The sequence below is a fragment of the Hibiscus syriacus genome, unplaced genomic scaffold (genome assembly GCF_006381635.1).
Source record: "Hibiscus syriacus cultivar Baekdansim isolate YM2019G1 unplaced genomic scaffold, ASM638163v2 tig00110882_pilon, whole genome shotgun sequence".
In the NCBI taxonomy this organism is placed as follows: Eukaryota; Viridiplantae; Streptophyta; class Magnoliopsida; order Malvales; family Malvaceae; genus Hibiscus; species Hibiscus syriacus.
Window position 1 is genome coordinate 116546 of NW_024062896.1, and position 18148 is coordinate 134693.

Below are 18148 nucleotides of genomic sequence, written 5' to 3' on the forward strand. Positions count from 1 at the left end.
TATTAGTAGTAATAACTAATAATAATAATAATAAATGACATACAGGATTAAATTCAGAGAAATTGGAAATTAAAAGGACTAAAAACAAAGAAATCATATAAAATTAAAATACAAGTAAGAGTAGAAGGACTACGACCCCTGAGCTTGAATCCGTCTCAGTTACAGAAATAATTGCAAAATCTACCGCACAATGCTACCTACGCATAGAGGAGACCCTAAATTACAACAGTAAATTTAACCCTATACACACAATTCGTTTTCACAAGTCAAAATTCAACCTCCAAATCTACTAATGTTTAGCTTTTAAACATGAACAAACTCCGCTAAATTTAATCCACTGTTAATAAGCCTAAAAATGTGTAGAAAACTCAAACCATCACCATGAATCATAACTCAACAGGTTAACCTAACACTAGTCTGTCTTTCAGACAATAATACTGCTTACAGTTACAATCAATCTGCTCCAGGAAAGATAAATACTCATCAAATTTCGCAATACTATTCAGATACCGCAGCATAATTTTATGCTAGGAATGAACTTATGACTATTTACTTACCTGTTTTGTGGGAAAAACTATAGGACCTTGTTCAAGATAAAAATCCTTTATATCTTCTGCAGCATAAAGAGGACGATTCTTCTGGTTCGGGGCGGAAATCGTGGTATTGATGAGGCCACCAGGGCATGTCCCAGCAATGATATCAAAATAGCCAGCAAGTCTCGCCTCTTCACCATCAAGTTTCCATAAACAGAAAATGTATAAGAATAAAGGAGTATTCAATCTATTGATTAACTAATCTAGATTTAGTTTTGCATAGGTCTATTAGGCCGACTTTCTCAGCCCAATTTACTTCCTTCACAATCGTCAAGATTCAAACATCTCACATTGTTTAAAGAATTTAGTACCTCATCTCATTAGAACCACTTCAAGCGGTTGTTGATTTAATCACACTCAAATTTAATTTGCAGCAACTTTGTTTTGACTTAAGGGACTGTATTATCAACCTTTTTAGCACCCCGGATATCTGTAGCGTAAACTACATGGCAAAATTTACCTAAATATAATTTTTAATAATTTAAGTGATCATAAGATAATATCTGCTTATAAACTTTCTTAGTCATTGATAATACATACACACCCTACAATACAGCTACTCAAATTCAAGACCTCTAAAAAGAAATAACATTCTATTTAACCGCTAAAACGCTCGATGAATTCCACCTAAATACTCAAACATACTGCAACAGGGCACATTTACGAGGAAGCCATTGAAATTGCAACATAAAAGAATAGAGCCATCTCCTAGTGAAGCATCGATTTAGCATTAACAAACCTCTCTTGATTGGTTGGAACTTGGGAATGATCTGGTTTACTCTGTAGCCAATTAAGAAGAAATAGCTTATAAATCTGGTTTACACTGTAGCCAATTATCAGACGGACTGAGATGTAGACCAGTGGCGGATCCAGAAATTTAAGAATAGAGGTCTAAAATTTTAATTTTCTTTTCTTAAAAATAATAAGTATACAAAAATTGTAATTTTTTTTTCTTTTTTCTTAACACATTAAATTAAATTTAATCAATTTTATAAAATAATGAGATGCACTTGGCCCGGGCTTAGTGCATCAGCGGACTATTGTGGACAAGGATTTGTACGCATTTTGTGCCCAATTCAGAGCAGATAATTACAGTTGTGCCCCTCAATCATCCATTCATACAATAACAAATAAACAATAGTTATTCTTCCATGAATTGCACACTTTATCATATCAATCAATCAACAGCAATGGACCCTATCATGATTTCACCTGCTTTTTAATCATTCTGCCTGAAAATGGATGAACTTGTTTTTGCAAGGTAGAGCAGAAGCAAAGTTGTTATTACTTGATTAATATTAATCCCTTCCATATTTGTGTATGTTGACAACTTGTAAACCTGTTTGATTACCTGGTTTGTACAAGAGGCTGTCATTGTTTTGTTTCTTCTTCCTTCAACAGCATAACACAATTTGAAGTACTGATATTTATGACAGTCGAAAGATATTTAATGCAAGCTGTTGAATCTGCAATTTCAGCCCCTGCTAGGCCAAAACATTGAACTTTCAACTGCTGAAGGTGAACAAATGCAGTTGAAATCTGTCACTAAATCCCCCCAACTGTCTCTATTTAATTTCTTTTAATCCCATAGTCACCAAAATAGATAGATTCAAAATAAAACCATTTAGCTACATAATTAGGGTTTAATTCTTACATTAATCATCATATTTAAGCTTAGACTAGCATACATACGATCATAAACCTTAACCAGAAGAGCTTAATTATACACGGAACAAAAGCAGACATATTTTTTTCAAATCCTTAGTTTATGTAATGATAATAATATACATGCAGTAGTAGTCTCTTCAAGGTTTATGGTGCTGGGTGTAAATATAGTCCAAGTGAGCCTCTGAGATCATTCTTCTCCTCAAGCACTCATCATCTCCAGTATCACAAGCTTCTACCCCAAATAGTTGCTGCAAAGCATTGGGGGGGAAAATCAAATATTTAGCCAAAATATTATAGGATAGAGATCAAAGTTGATGAAGAAGGAAATAGGTTAAAATTACATTCATCACTTCAGTGTCTTCCATATATGTGATTTGAGTAAGCTCTACCTCTTCTTTTCCTGCATATGAAGAAGATAATGAATTTTAGGTTCATTGCTTAGTAAAAGGATCTGAGAGACAAAAGACAGACTCACCTGGTTTGTCTGCAATGAGACGAGAAGATAAATGGGAAGAAGAGTAAAGAAACACTAAGAAGAGAAGAAGAAGACTAGAAAGAAAGCTTTGCTTCATGTTCACAACTTAGATACACATACAGACAAAAATGTGTTGGGAATTGGGACAATGGAAATGAAGGAGGGGATATGCTGCATATAAATACATGCAAATAAAGCTTAGGCACTGTAAATCACATGAAAGACGTGGAAAAAAACCCTATAATATTACAAAAGATGTGGGCCTAAAGTCTAGAGAGACACCATGATCTTAGATTGCAATAAATATATTTGTATTCTTAAGTTGTTTAAATGTGTGACAACAGCAGCAATATTAAGATGAGAGAGATGAATAGTCCCTGTCTGCCATGGTGGTCCAATCAGAGTCCAAGAACTCCCCACAGATCAATGTAATAGTGGCTTTGACAGCGTCTAACAAAGTCAAACTTATGGACATGGTAACAGCTGTTGTCCATCATTGCATTGTTTTATGTTTTAAAAACATCAAAAATGTTTTGACAAGTCTCCAAGATCTTCAATTAATTAACAAGCAGGAAAAGCATTTCCAAATATGCACTACAAAAACTGTTAATGCATCCTCATGTAAGCAAAGCAACCTGTATTAGTGGCAACAATTATACCGAACTTATCTTTCTAAATTGATAAGTTTTTGTTGCCCAGGAATTAATTCTTGTGAGTGATATACTTTTTCCTAGGTGCCAGGCAAAGATATGGAATAAATTTTATATATATACTGTCTGCCATAGTTGAATATAATAAGTTTATGTAATGGCATGGAAATTAGTTTAATGTTGAATGGGAAAAGATGGTACAGTGTTTTAATATTGAAACAGTGGGTTGCTGTTTCACTAACAATGGTGGGGTGGGGAGGGAGCCACTTCTTCTTTTAGGGTTTTGTCAGATGGATGAAGTGCTTTTGAGGTTTTGGCGTCTCTTTGTTGGTGATTATGCTTCTGGTTTGGAAGATTTGAATCGGACGTTCATTACGTGCTGGAAGAATTTTAAAAACTATCAAATGAACAAAAAAAAAGGAAAAGAAAAGAAAAAATCATTGTTAGGGATCGGATTCTGTCAAGCAAATTGTGGTTTGTATGATCAGATTCTCTTGAGAATTGAGATAGAACATTGAAAGATCATCTCTACTAGGTGCCAACCCAAACTGATTTTATTTCGTGAAATACATATGAATTAGACTTATCAACTATTACATGAACTCATCAGCCACCATATCATAATTATACCGTTACATCGTCACCGTAAATAATTACATTGGTATCAAAATGACCAATGTCAAAAACCGTCGATTAAAGAATTACATTAATTTTTTTTAATTCAAAGAGTCACATTAAATGTAAAAATAATTTGAGATTTGTATTTATTTTTTCAAAAAAAATGAGGACATGATCATATACCATTTAACCAAACTGGTTTAATCTTATAAAAAAATCTACACAAACCAATTTAACTCAGTAATTAAAAGAATCGTTGTTGTTTCTAGAGATCATGAGTTAAGCATTAGCGATTGCAAGAGTGATTGGACGATCATTGTTAAATGATTTAGAGTATTTAGAACAAATATTACTTTGTAATCATCTTAGGTTTAATCAAGAAAAAATCTTATACAAAAAATCTAAACCTTAAACACAAATGAATAGTAAAATCGAACCATTATTATGTTCTCTCTTGATATAAACTGGGAATAAGAATCTGAGCCAAAATTTATTGTTTAAGAGTAACTACCATAAGATATTATTATTTTTTTAGAAAAATATTACAACTCACTCACCTCAACCTTCCTTTGAACAAAACAAAAGAGTATTTTAGTTTTTGAGAGGGAAAAAAACTGTTTGTCATTGAATAACATATAAATTACTTGACGAGTACTAAAGTTTGAACATTATAAGTTGAAGGAGATAGTAGAGCAATCGTCCTTTGAAAATTTTAAATTATTATATATATTTTTTTAAAAAATTAGCCTTCTTGTGAAATCCAACTGAACATAGCTTTGTAAAGGATTTAAAAGAATAAATAAAAGAATAAAAGACAGATAAATGAAATGAGTGGTTCATGATATTAATCATTGTATTCTTCAAAAAAGGTAGATTATAGTATAAAGGGAGAGGATGGGATGATGGAACCTCTCTCATTAAAAGAAGACATTGACATGTAAGAAAATGTGAATTTACTGCTAGACAATTTTAAAATAATAATATAATAAAAGTGAAAAACAATTGAAAAAGGTGCAGCCAAGGTTTCTTCAACGAGCTGCAAACATCAAGTTTAATAATCCCAATGACTGAATAGTTGGAAGAATCCACTATCCTAATACCTAACCGATCAAGCAACAACAAAGTAAGAAGGAAAGAATCTCCAACCGATCAAAGAAACCAAAAGTAAAAGCAGATAATTCCAAAGGCAAGGCAAAAGTAACAACAAAAATCAGAGAATTACACAAGTAAACATACAAAATAGGATTTTACCATAGCAGAGTTAAAAAAGGTCAAAGAAGGTTAAAAAGAAGCCAAAAATTATTGCTTTTATGTATATAATACACAGAAATGGAAACTCCCCCAGCTTACCAAATATGTAAAATCCAGCATTTATTAAACCAAACAAGGAAGATCAAATGAAACCCATCTCGTCAAAGTCTAGATATTGTCATATTGCGGAATTAAGTTCAATTCAACTTTGAATCAAACCAAAATTCCACCCATCATCAAGAGAGAAAAAAGAAATTATTTTCCAAGAAAAACTAAGAAAACCAATTCAACAATCAAAATGCAAACAATAAAATGGGAATTCTCCCAGCTTACCAAAATGTGTAAAAACAATTTGACCAAGTAAGGAATGCATAGATCCAATGAAACCCATTTCGTTAAATTTCTCGATATTGCATAATCAAATTCGTTTCAACCCAAAACTAAAGACCCAATTCAACAATGCAAAATGGAAATGAAAATGCAAAAGAAAAAAAGAATGGGTGTAAACCTTTCCACCAAGATATATCTTTTCAACAACAAGACTTCATACCATACCATACTACCGCGAATAATCAACATTGCCATTTTTCCCCTTCTTGGATTTACCCTCTCTCGCCCCATGCATCTCAGACCTCCATGACTCCCGCGGCGACTAACTCCTCCTCCGCTCCGACTTCCCTTCTCGAAGAGGCGACCTACTCTTACTCCTCTTCTTGAGCTCGCTCAATTTCTCCATATCCATTGGGTTTCAATTTTTAAAGAAAGATACTTTGTTTAGGTGTTTATGTTTAACTTCGGCGGGAATAAAAAATATGTGAAGTGAGAAAAATGAAAAAGGGTTAAAGGGTGGTGGGATTTAAAAAATGTAAACTTGTGGTGTTTGTATAAAAACGCCACTAAAACACGAGTCTTTAGAGGCGTTTTTTTTTTTAAAAAAAGCCACTAAAACAAGAGTCTATAGCGGCGTTTATATACAAACGCCGCTAAAGTATGAGTCTTTAGCGGCGTTTGTATAAAAACGACACTAAAACACATGTCTTTAGCGACGTTTTTATAAAACACCACTACAAAATGAGTCTTTAACGACGTTTGTATAAAAACGCCACTAATGTACGAGTTTATAGCGGCGTTTGTTGAAACAATGCCACTATGTGTGCACCTATTGCGTCGTTTGTATAAAAACGCCGCTAAAGTACTATTCTATCGCGGCATTTTGTATAAAAACGCCGCTAAAGTTACCATTTTGTGGCGTTTGGAATGTAAATGCCGTTATATGTTTAAAATTAGTGGCGTTTACTCTTAAAACGTCGCTGTAGAATAGTTTTGGTGTAGTGCGTCCAAGCTGACCTGAAAGCTTCAAGTATTATGCAGTCGGAACTCATAAATGTTGGGAAATAAACAAGTAATTTCCCTATAACCATATTAGTGAGAATGAGAAATAAAAGTGGAAAAATAATACCCGAAATTGATAACGGAGTTCGACCAATTATGCCTACGTCTCCAGACTGCTGCAAATCTTTTACTAAAGAGAGAAAATTTACAGGTGTTTATAAAACACTCACAACTCATAAGAAAACTCTTTAAACTCTTTAGTATTGGGAGAAAGAAATGATTTGTGATGATTTTGAAGTTAAATGGGTTAGGGTATTTATAGTTGAAGCTTAAGGACTAATCTTGAAAATACCTTAAAGTGTAGGGACTAAAGTGTAGTTATCCCATGCCAAAAAATAACAAAATTAAATGCACCGAATTCGGTGCCCCCCAATTTTGACTTCTAGCCCCCCAATTTTGTCTTCCAACAATCTCCTACTTGAAGACTAATTTTAATCTGTCTTCACACCTCGATCAATGCAACAACATTTCTGGTCTTGTTACTCTAGCATGGAACTGAAGCTGAACACAACTTCAGTTTGTCCGTAGTCACCGTCTTTGTTAACATGTCTGTCGGATTTTGAGCTCCACTAATCTTTTCAAGTTTCAAAATCCCATCTTCTAGAAGAGACCGGATAAAATGATATTGCAATTGTATGTGCTTCGTCCTGTAATGAAAAGACGGATTCTTCGCTAGATGGATAACACTTTGACTATCGCAATACAAGACATTGTTTTCTTGTTTCTTGCCTAACTCTTCCAAGAAACTTTAGAGTCAAACCATCTCTTTGATGACTTCCGTAACAACGACATATTCTGCTTCAGTTGTGGAGAGAGCAACTATCTTCTGTAGTTGAGAAACCCAACTCACTGCAGTACCTCATAGAGTATAGACATACCCTGTAGTGCTCCTTCTGATATCTATATTTCCGGCTAAGTCATCATCTACATAGCCTGTCAGTATCGCATCTCCACCTTTGAAACAAAGTGCTTTGTTTGTGGTACTTTACAAATATCTGAGGATCTATTTGACTGCTTCCCAATGTACCTTGCCTGGATTATTCATGTACCTGCTAGCAACTCCCACTGTATAAGCAATATCTGGTCTAGTACAATCCATGGCATACATCAGACTTCCAATTACTGAGGCATACGACACCTTCACCATGTGTGCACGTTCTTCCTCCGTCTTTGGTGACTGTTCTTTGGAGAGTCTAAAATGAACACCTAAAGGTATACTTACTGGTTTAACATCTTGTATGTTGAACCTGGAGAGTGCTTTGTTGATGTACTCAACCTGTGATAACATCAAAGTCTCCGACTTTGTGTCTCTCTTAATCCTCATCCCAAGAATCTGCTTTGCAGCGCCCAGATCTTTCATTGCAAGCTGCTTCGACAATTTTTTACTTCAAGTTTATAATATATTGCATGTCTGAGCCTACAACGAGCGTGTCATCAACATACAATAATAAAATAATGAAGTTGTTGTCGAACTTCTTGATGTAGCAACAATGATCTGCTTGGCATCTCGTAAAATTACTGCTACTCATGAAACTATCGAACTTCTTATACCACTGTCTAGGAGCTTGTTTTAAACCATACAAGCTCTTCTTCAATCTGCATACCAGGTTTTTCTTGTCTGCCTCTATGAAGCCTTCTGGCTGCCTCATATATATTTCTTCCTCCAAATCACCATGAAGGAAAGTTGTCTTTACATCTAACTGCTCAAGATGTAGATTCTCTGCAGCTACAATTTTCAATATCGGTATGATTGTAGATAGTTTCACGAATGGAGAGAAAATTTCATTGTAGTCAATATAGTGAGCCTGCAAGAGATGGAACTGGAGATAGTCCCCAAACATCAGTATAAACCAACTCTAACTTTTCAGCCTTGGGTGTCTTGCCAATCTTTGCAAAACTGACTTTCTTTTGTTTGCCAAAGATGCAATCCTCACATAGTCCGACATCTATATTCTTTAGATCCGACAACTTCCTTTTTGATAAAAGTGTCTTCATCCCTTTCTCGCTTATATGGCCAAGCCTTTGGTGCCATAGGTTTGATTTTCCATCAGCATCTGCTACTGCAATGATATTCTCCAAGTTTGAGGTTACATAAAGAGTATCAATATTCTTACCACGAGTAATGACAAGTGCTCCTTTGGTAATCTTTCATTCACAACCTGAAAAGGTTGTGCTATATCATTCTCCATCAAGCTGTCCTACAAAAAATCAAATTTCTTTTGAGGCCATAAATATGTCTCACTCCTTTCAGCTTCCAGGTGGTCTGGTTTGACAACTTTAATCGGATGTCTCTTTTTCCGACGATCTTCAAGGTTTCATCATCAGCTAGATGAACCTTCCCAAAATCACCACTGACATAGTTCTCTATGATTTCTTGGCATGAGTGTAATGGAAAGATGCCCCTGAATCCAAGATCCATGATTCAATCAGACTGTTGACGCTTAGAATTATGGCATCACCTGTTTCCTTTGTCACGTTGGCAGATTCCTGTGCGCTGGTATCTTTCTTCGGTGCTCAGCAATCTCTTTTAAAGTGACCCTTCTTGCCACAATTATAACAGTTAAAATCTTTCTTTCTCGTTCTTGATTTTCCCCTTTTAGATTTCGATATGCAACGATTTGGACTTCTTTTTTAAGTTCTCCCTCTAGACTCTGTGTGCAAGGCTGAGGAGCTTGATGCTTCATCCGATTCTCTCCGTCTAATTTCTTCACTCAATACCAGATCCCGAACATCCTCGAATTTCAATTTGCTATTTCCTGACAAGTTGTTGACTGCTGTAACAGTAGCATTCCAATTGTCTGGTAAAGATGATAAGAGAATTAAAGCTCAAACTTCATCATCGAATTCAATTTCCACGGAACTCAACTGGTTGTGATTGTGTTGAGTTCATTTAAGTGTTGAGCCACTCATGCCCCTTCCGCCATCCGCAAATTGAATAATCGCCTCGTCAAGTGAACTTTGTTTGAGGCTGATGGCTTCTCATACACACTTGAGAGAGCCACCATAAGACCCGTCGTGGTCTTTTCCTTTGCTATGTTGAAAGCAACATTGTGGGATAATGTCAGTCGGATAACTCCGAGGGCTTATTTGTCGAGAAGAGCTCAGTCTTCATTCTTCATGCCCTCTAGTTGTTTTCCTGAAAAAGGTTGATATAGATTTTTCTGGTACATAAAAATCTTCAATATGCATCTTCCAAAAGCCAAAGTTTGCACCATCGAACTTATCAATTTTTACCTTCCCTTCGTTTGCAGCCTTCGCTCCCACTCGAATCTGGCTTCTTTGGATCGTTTATGACAATTCCTACGAACCACCGTGTATTAGAACACCTCTGTCGACAAATTCGTATCGCCGACCAAATTTTACTATTCACGAAATTCACTATTCACAAAATTTACTATTCATGTAAATAGTAATCTTGCAGAACAACTGACAAAATTCACCACCAAAAGCTCTTGATACCAGTTGCTGAGAAATAAACGAGTAATTTTCCTATAACCAGATTAGTGAGAATGCGAAATAAAAGCGGAAAAATAATACTCGAAATTGATAACGGAGTTCGGCCAATTATGCCTACGTCTCCAGACTGCTGCAGATCTTTTACTAAAGAGAGAAAATTTAAAGTGTTTAAAAAACACTCACAACTCACAAGAAAACTCTCTAAATTCTTTAGTATTGGGAGAAAGAAATGATTTGGGATGATTTTGAAGCTAAATGAGTTAGTGTATTTATAGTTGAAGCTTAAAAACTAATATTAAAAATACCCTAAAGTACATGGATTAAAGTGTAGTTATTCCATACCAAAAAATCAACAAAATTAAATGCACCGAATTCAGTGTCCAATCCACCGAATTCGATGCCCCCTAATTTTGACTTCCAACCCCCCAATTTTGTCTTCCAACCCCCCAATTTTGTCTTCCAACAATAAAAGGAGGGGTAAGGTAGACAAATGGTATGTGGATTATAAGGTAATGTTTTGTTGAGTTTCTCGATTATTAAAAGTTACAAAATAGCTTCTCGACTATAGTACATTGTTTTGTTGAGTCTCTCAACTATTAAAAGTTACAAAACAGTCACATGACTATTAATATGTTCTAAACTCATCCTTTCCCGTTAAAAATTGATAATTATCTGAGGTGGACGAAATCATATTTTAATAATGTATATCGACGCCGTCGTTGCTTTCAAGCAATTGTTCAATGGCATAATCTTTCGAGCACTGGCTCGACATTATAATGTAAACGGTGAGTCAATCCATTAAATACAACTCAAAAGGATCTGTGATCAGATTTTATCATATTTCAGTCAACAAATTATTGTCAAGCAACATCTTATAGTCGAAAAACCATTTTGTAACTTTTAATAATCAAGGGATACAACAAAATAATACTATATAGTCGAGAGACATTTGTGTATTTTACCATAAAAGTAGCTACAAGGTTTTGAGTTTACTGTAGTAAGTCTGGGGAAGGGTTGACACGGCGGTCGTTGTTTTAAAATAGTATAATCCAATGGAGGAAAGGCTGTTGCTTTCTTGGATACCAATGCCAAAGATATGAGTGGTTTTAAGTGGAGTGTGCAGCTGGTGAGACGGTGGATTGTTTCCTCTACTATGCCACTAATTAGTTGGTTTTCTATTTAAGACGTGAATATTTTACTCTTATATAATACTACTAATTTATGATTAAATGCGGTAAAGAAATAACATATGAACTAAATGCTTCTCATAGTGTTTGTTAAATGAATGAGAAAACCTTTAATTTATTTTTACCAACTCCATCATAAAAAAACGCTTATTTATTTGTTTAATTATGACAAATAAAGGGTTAATGGATAAATCTGTCACCATATTATGTGTAGATGTTAATATTTGTTATTATAGTTTATTCTACTTTATTTTTTGTCATGTTATTAATTTTTCTCATAAAACTTGGAATATAAACAAATTACAGCCACCGTACATTGAAGTTGAGATGGCCGAGTTGGTCTAAGGCGCCAGATTAAGGTTCTGGTCCTAAAGGGCGTGGGTTCAAATCCCACTCTCAACAGAATCTTTTTAGGATTAATAACCCAACAACTAGCCAGTTATACAACCTTGCAAATTTTGTTCCATATCTGTAATCAGTACCCTTCTTACTAAAGGGCAACAAATTGATGGTCACAAGATTGGCTGTTAGAATATGAAGAAACCGTAAACTTATCTTGCAAGATCATACATAGGGGTTGTTCGAAGAATTTTTGTGACTTTTTATAGTACTATTTGAAGGCCAAATCCTAAATGTGAAAGTAATAAACAAAATCTACTTATCGTAAAGAAGTAGCCTATCACAAGTCAAAAGGGTCACAGTTTCCACTCACTATCTGCAGAAATTATGAGATTGGCACACATTTTGCAATATGATTTTCTGGCGAAGATAAGGCCACCCGGGTTGGTTTTAATGGTTATTTTAAGATGATTTTGCATACTTAAATAAACTTAGTGTTCCAATCCTAAGCAAACAAAAATTCTTAAAACAATTATAATTTTAATAAAAAATATATAATCTAATTATATATCTATTAAATTTATATTAAATAATAATAAATGATTAATTATTAATAAATCATTATATTATTTTATTTTTATTTAATAATGACATTTTAGTTAGTGGTGTGCATCGGTGCATTACATTAATTGTGTGTTTCGGTGTGCGACGCAAATTTTAAAATTTTCTAGCAAATAAAATTCTATTTCTTTTGTTTCCATACTTTTTTTATGTAAGCCAGACAAAGGAAAGAAAGTTAAATATTTCTTTTTTAAGCTTAATACAAAATTAATTGTCCAAACTATATCTTTTCCTATTTCGATGATAAAATTATTTTTCAGTTAATCTATGAGCCTAACATTACAAACATTATCATTTTAAGTGTCTCAATCGTTAAAAATTTCAATTGAGTAACACGTGTCGTTTCAGGTAATTTTAAATTTTTGATTTAAAAAAACTTAAAAATATTATTAATTTAAAAAAACTAAACTTTTTTTAAATCACAAAATAACCCTAAACCCCTAAAATTTCTTATTCCAGCCCATACCAATTATCGACGGTTATCATCGGCCGCCTTTGCCCTCATCAAACGATCACCAACCAATTTATCGGACCTCCACTATCGATCATCCATATTGTTGTCGTTCCAATCCTCCTAAATCTCTAAATTTAAATCTCAAATCCCTAACCCTGATCTCAAATTTATTAGATTATTTTATTTTTTGGAGAGGGGGACAAAGGTCCTGGGAAATTTGAATTTTTTCCCCATAGGGACGATCGGGGACTATGAGGGAAGAGGAGATGGGAGGGGCACACTGTTTCTCTTTTTTGATTAATCTGGTGTAGGTATAAGACAATATTTGTTCAAAGACAACTCTCAACCATTTAACATTGAACGCTCACATCTCTGACATCCATGGTGCTCGAACTCGTGACTTCAAGGAACAACAACAATTCCTTTCTCACCTAAGTCGATTGGTTCGTGCGGGAGAGGCATGCTGAGGTGAGGGATTTGAGAATATTTTTTTTAAATATAAATATGATATGAGTCATTTAACGGATTTTTTTAATGTTCATTATGGTCGGAACATTTATAATGGTAACGCTTGTAATATTAGGCACCTGAATTGACTGAAAAATAATTTAAACACCTAAATAAGAAAAAAGAGTATAATTTTAACAATTGTTTTTATATTAAGCACTTTTTATGTAAGCCAAACAAAATTCATTTCCTTTTCTTTTTCTTACTGATTTTACCTATCCAAACAAAAATTACATGTATATAATTTGTTTTCCTTAACCTTTTTTTCGTTTATAATTATTTGTTCATTGTGTGGAAATATCAATGTTATATCAATCAAATTTAATATGATATATCTAAATTATCGATACATTAAGTATATTTGTTTTTTTGTTCAAAAAAGTATGTGTTTGCAATTTAAGATCCGAACTACAATTAGACGATTTTTTTGTTAATTTTCATATAATCTGATATTTTATTAATCAAATAATAAAATTTCACGTTCAAATCAACTAAATCAAAAATGAATAATATAACATATTTGTTATTATGTTAAATAATTTTATGTCTCAATAATCTTATTATAGAAATAATTTTACAGATGTATTCTTATTAATATATCATTGATTTTTCCTCGTTTAATTAAATTTTATAATCAATATTGATTTTTGGATGACTTCAAGACAAAAGTCAACTTTAAATACAATTACATGGTGTATTTTTTTTCCTCTAATTAGATTTAGAGAGATTTTGTGACGACGTCTATGTTTTTGTATGTATTCCTCTAACACCATACAAAATTCCTTCTCAAAAAATGAAGTTTTTAAAATGTTTATTTTAATTATTAAAATGAATTGATTTATAGAAACATATTAAAACTTCACTTAAATATAACAATGAATTTATTTATTATTATATTTGAAATTTATTGATATATTATATATTAACTCCAAATGAAATTGAAAAAAAGATAATATGTTGTTTAAGGCCTATCATTTAAGAGGTTTGGGCCTTTAGGCCGAATTTTGGGGTAAACAGTTCAGCTCGGCGGCGGGCCAAATCCAATTTTTCAAACTTCGATTTTAATTACTTATTTTTTTTATTTTTCAAATTCTTAAATCAAGAATAATTGTACATATTACAATTTATGACAATTAGAAGATACAAACTAAGTTGAGATGCAAACAAATTAGAATTTATTGAACAATCTTAATGATAAAAGGGAATATTGTTCTCTTTAGAGGTCTCGGGTTCAAATAATTGCTATGTAGGGTGTGTGTGAACATCGTTAATAACTAAGAAATATTATGAATAGATATTACATTATAATCACTTCAGACTATTTAAAAAATTTCAATCAAATTACTATCTTTTGTTTTTTTATATAAATGTATAAAATCTTATAAATTTCATTTAATGACCTCAATGGTAAAAAGAAGTTTTATTCTTCTTAAATGATTCGAGTTCGAGCAGCTATGTATGCAGAGTAAGTGCATATTATCGATGATTAAAGAGATTGTGAATATATATTATATTATAATCACCTTAAACTATTTTTTTAAAATTATACTCCATATTAATTACTTGAACCACTTAGTAAAGTTCATTTAATAAAATACTAAATAATATAATAAACACTATAGAATATTTTAAATAAGGAGAGAGCTTTATAATTTATAATTTAATGAAAATAAGGAGGGAGCTTTATAATTTATTAAAAAAATTGACTGAAAAAGGCAACTTGTTGGGAGATTTCATAGGGGTCAAGTCAACACACCAATTAAAAACCTTTCTATTTGTTTGTTGGGTGGGAAGGCATTTGTTGGATTCAAACTTCTCTCACCATTTAGTTTTAATGCCCTTCACTATACACTTCACAATTAGCTTATCTATTTAAGTAGAATTTTTAAAATATTTAGACAAAGGGTAAAATACACAAATGGTCCACTAACTATAGTTAGTAGATTGCTTTATTGAATTTCTCGACTATTAAAAGTTACAAAATGATTCTCCGACTATATGATGTTACTTTGTTGAGTCATTCGACTATTAAAATTACAAAATAGTCACTTGACTATTCATATGTTCCAAACTCGTAATTTTTCGGTAAAAAAATGACAGTCGTCTAAGCTGAACGTTAACTTGTTGTCTAAGATATGATGATCATTTGATATTCTAGGATCATATTTTAGTATATTTCAGTCAGCATGTTAATGTCCAATTTAGATTGTTGTCAATTTTTCAACGGAAAAGTACGACTTTGAAACATGTGAATAATTTGATGACCATTTTGTAACTTTTAATAGTATGAAACTCAACAAAGAAACTTCATGTAGTCAAAAGATCATTCTGTAACTTTTAATAGTCGATGTACTCAACAAAGTAACGTCTTATTATCAGGAGACTATTTATATACTTTGTTCTTAGAAAAATATAGATTTAAAAAATAGAATTTCTTTTTGTTGTCCTTCCGGTTCCAATGTTTCACCTAGACTAATCTTAATCGACTCGCGTTGCACACTTGACTTTGATAGGTGAGTCTCTCGACAGAGATTTTCTACATACACGAGGACTCGAACTCGAGACTTTACTTAAGCGATATCAAGTTGGTTACCACTTGAACTAAATTTTTTGATATGTTTTAAAAGTTTATAATATAGTTATTTTATATTTATATATTATATAAAGTATTTCATATAAATTTTTTTATAATAACAAAACAAAAGCGCGAGAATATCTAATTTTTGAAAATGGGACGATTTATATGTATTAGAGATGCAAACATACAATACACAACAAAGACAATGTCTCGTTAGAAAATCTCACTAGACTTAATTGGAGGAAAAAGAATGTATCACACAAATGTGGAGACAATAACACAGAAGGAGAACGGAACTCCAACCCACCGCAACTCGAGACTAATCCCACACTAAACAAGCCATAGGGGACAAGCCCCATGGACTACAACCCGACAACACCCACTTAAAAGCAACAATGGCCAACAAACCAACCACACGATCCCAAAACAAAACAATACAAACGACTGCAACTATCACCCCCACAGTAGCAAACATAAACCAGAACCCATGAATCAATTAAAGACCCAATCAACATAGTAAAAGATTAATATCACAACTCCAGCCCGCTCAGGACAAAAGATGCTGCACAAAAGAAGAAATCTAGTGGCACAAAATAGAATTAATGAAGAATGGCACCGATTACCACCCTACCAAGCGCCTATAAACAAACCAGATACATTCCTTATAAATACCAAATAAATCCCACAACGGCACAGACATGGACAGCAAACCACCTTTCTTCTACACCAGCAACAACCCATGAAAACATACGCCCAACAGATACTCAAGCACAACATTAGAAATACAGCGCCAAACATCGAAACAACAACAACAAACCAAAGCTAAAACCGCAGAACAGAAACATACGCTGCAGACAACATCAGCCAAACACAAAAATCATCGCCACCACTGAAACACCACTTCCCACAACACCAAAACAATTAGACAAAACCAGGACAACTAACCACCACCGGACCCAATACCAAACACCGAACAGGAACAACACCAACACTCAAAGCTTCAGACCAGCCCTTAACACAACCCACCCAATCAAAGCTCTGAAACAATAACCAATGAAAAAGCTACACCAACTCAACACACACCAACACTAGCCATAATAAAATGAATATAAACCAATGCAAAACAAAACACAAAGATCATCCGAACACCTTATCCAATCCTACTCTTAAAAGAAACGCTAGCATCGAGCCATCTACCAAAATCAAAAACCGAAGGGCACACTACAGGCCACTTACTTTTGCACCAAAAACCTATCCTCGTAATGGCCGTCTCTAACACTTTTTCTTCGCACCAACTTTTCTCATTAAACACCATATTGTTTCGACTCAACCAAATGTCCAAATCAGCCCAAAAAAAGCCATGTCTTATACCGCTTTACAAGACCCTTTAACAGGCATGTCAATCCAGGACACAAGCAACGATTTAACATTACCGGGGCAAACCATATTTAGCTTCCAAAGCCCACACCACCTTACCCAAATCCTCCAAACCTTTTCACAGTGACAAAATATATGGTTAACCGTTTCAACATCCTTGTTACATAACATACAAACAAGAGAACCCACAGACCCAACACCCCTTTTACCAAGCTCCACGCGGGTCGGGATTCTTTCTAAACTCGCCTTCCAGACAAAGGCTTCTACCTTTGGCGGTACCAAATTAACCCAAACTAGCAACCAAACAGGATCCTCTACACCCCGCCACCCGAAGCCAGAACACTGAAACTCCTCGGAGAGTACAAACCTCCCGACGCAGAACCCCAATCCAAACGGTCTACCTCACTACAATCAAGCACTGCAGAATTAGTAGTGCTTAGAAAATCATTCCAAAAATTAATCTCCCACTCGAACAGTGGCCTCCTCAATACAGCACTCCAGGTCCAAACTCTATTTACCTTCTTCCCAAAATCAGAGATTTTACCGGATTTTTTAATGGCAACGTTGAAAATCCTTGGAAAAGCTAGGCAAAGCGAAGGAAATTCTGTCCACTTATCCTCCCAGAACTCAATCGCTCTCCCATCACCAATAATAATTTTAACATTACGCAAGAAAATATCATCCTCCTTACTCAAAGGAGAAGTGATGTTACACCAGACCCACGAAGCTTTAGACGCTTGAACCGGGATCAAAAGTAACGAACTTTGGTCAAGATCGTATTTTGCATCTATAACTTTCCTCCAAAGGCACTCAGGTTCTTGACCGTACCTCCATAGCCACTTATTTAGCAATGATCTTTTCCTTAAACGTAAATCAAAGAATCCTAATCCACCATGAGACTTAATTTTACAAATGTTATCCTGCTTCACCCAATGAATACCCCTCCCACCTTCTACACCCCAAAGGAATCTTGCAATGGCTT

General features: G+C 34.0%; 1 protein-coding gene and 1 non-coding gene across 2 annotated transcripts; one reads left to right on the forward strand and one right to left on the reverse strand.

The window, feature by feature from the left end:
- Positions 1-2204: 2204 nt before the first annotated feature.
- LOC120144129 (putative phytosulfokines 6) lies at positions 2205-2959 on the reverse strand. Its single transcript, XM_039158271.1, has 3 exons — positions 2737-2959; positions 2603-2661; positions 2205-2509 (listed from the first exon to the last, which is right to left on the reverse strand). The coding sequence occupies exons 1-3, from the start codon at positions 2831-2833 to the stop codon at positions 2399-2401; spliced, it is 267 nt and encodes an 88-aa protein (XP_039014202.1). The 5' UTR covers positions 2834-2959; the 3' UTR covers positions 2205-2398.
- Positions 2960-11611: 8652 nt separating this feature from the next.
- On the forward strand, positions 11612-11692 carry TRNAL-AAG. Its single transcript has one exon. It is a non-coding gene; the product is annotated as a tRNA-Leu (tRNA).
- Positions 11693-18148: the final 6456 nt, after the last annotated feature.

Coding starts and splice junctions, on each gene's coding strand:
- LOC120144129 (XM_039158271.1), bottom strand. CDS start 2,833: ATGAAGCAAAGCTTTCTTTCTAGTCTTCTTCTTCTCTTCTTAGTGTTT. Junction 2,662..2,736: donor TCTCATTGCAGACAAACCAG/GTGAGTCTGTCT, acceptor CTTCATATGCAG/GAAAAGAAGAGGTAGAGCTT. Junction 2,510..2,602: donor AAGACACTGAAGTGATGAAT/GTAATTTTAACC, acceptor AATGCTTTGCAG/CAACTATTTGGGGTAGAAGC.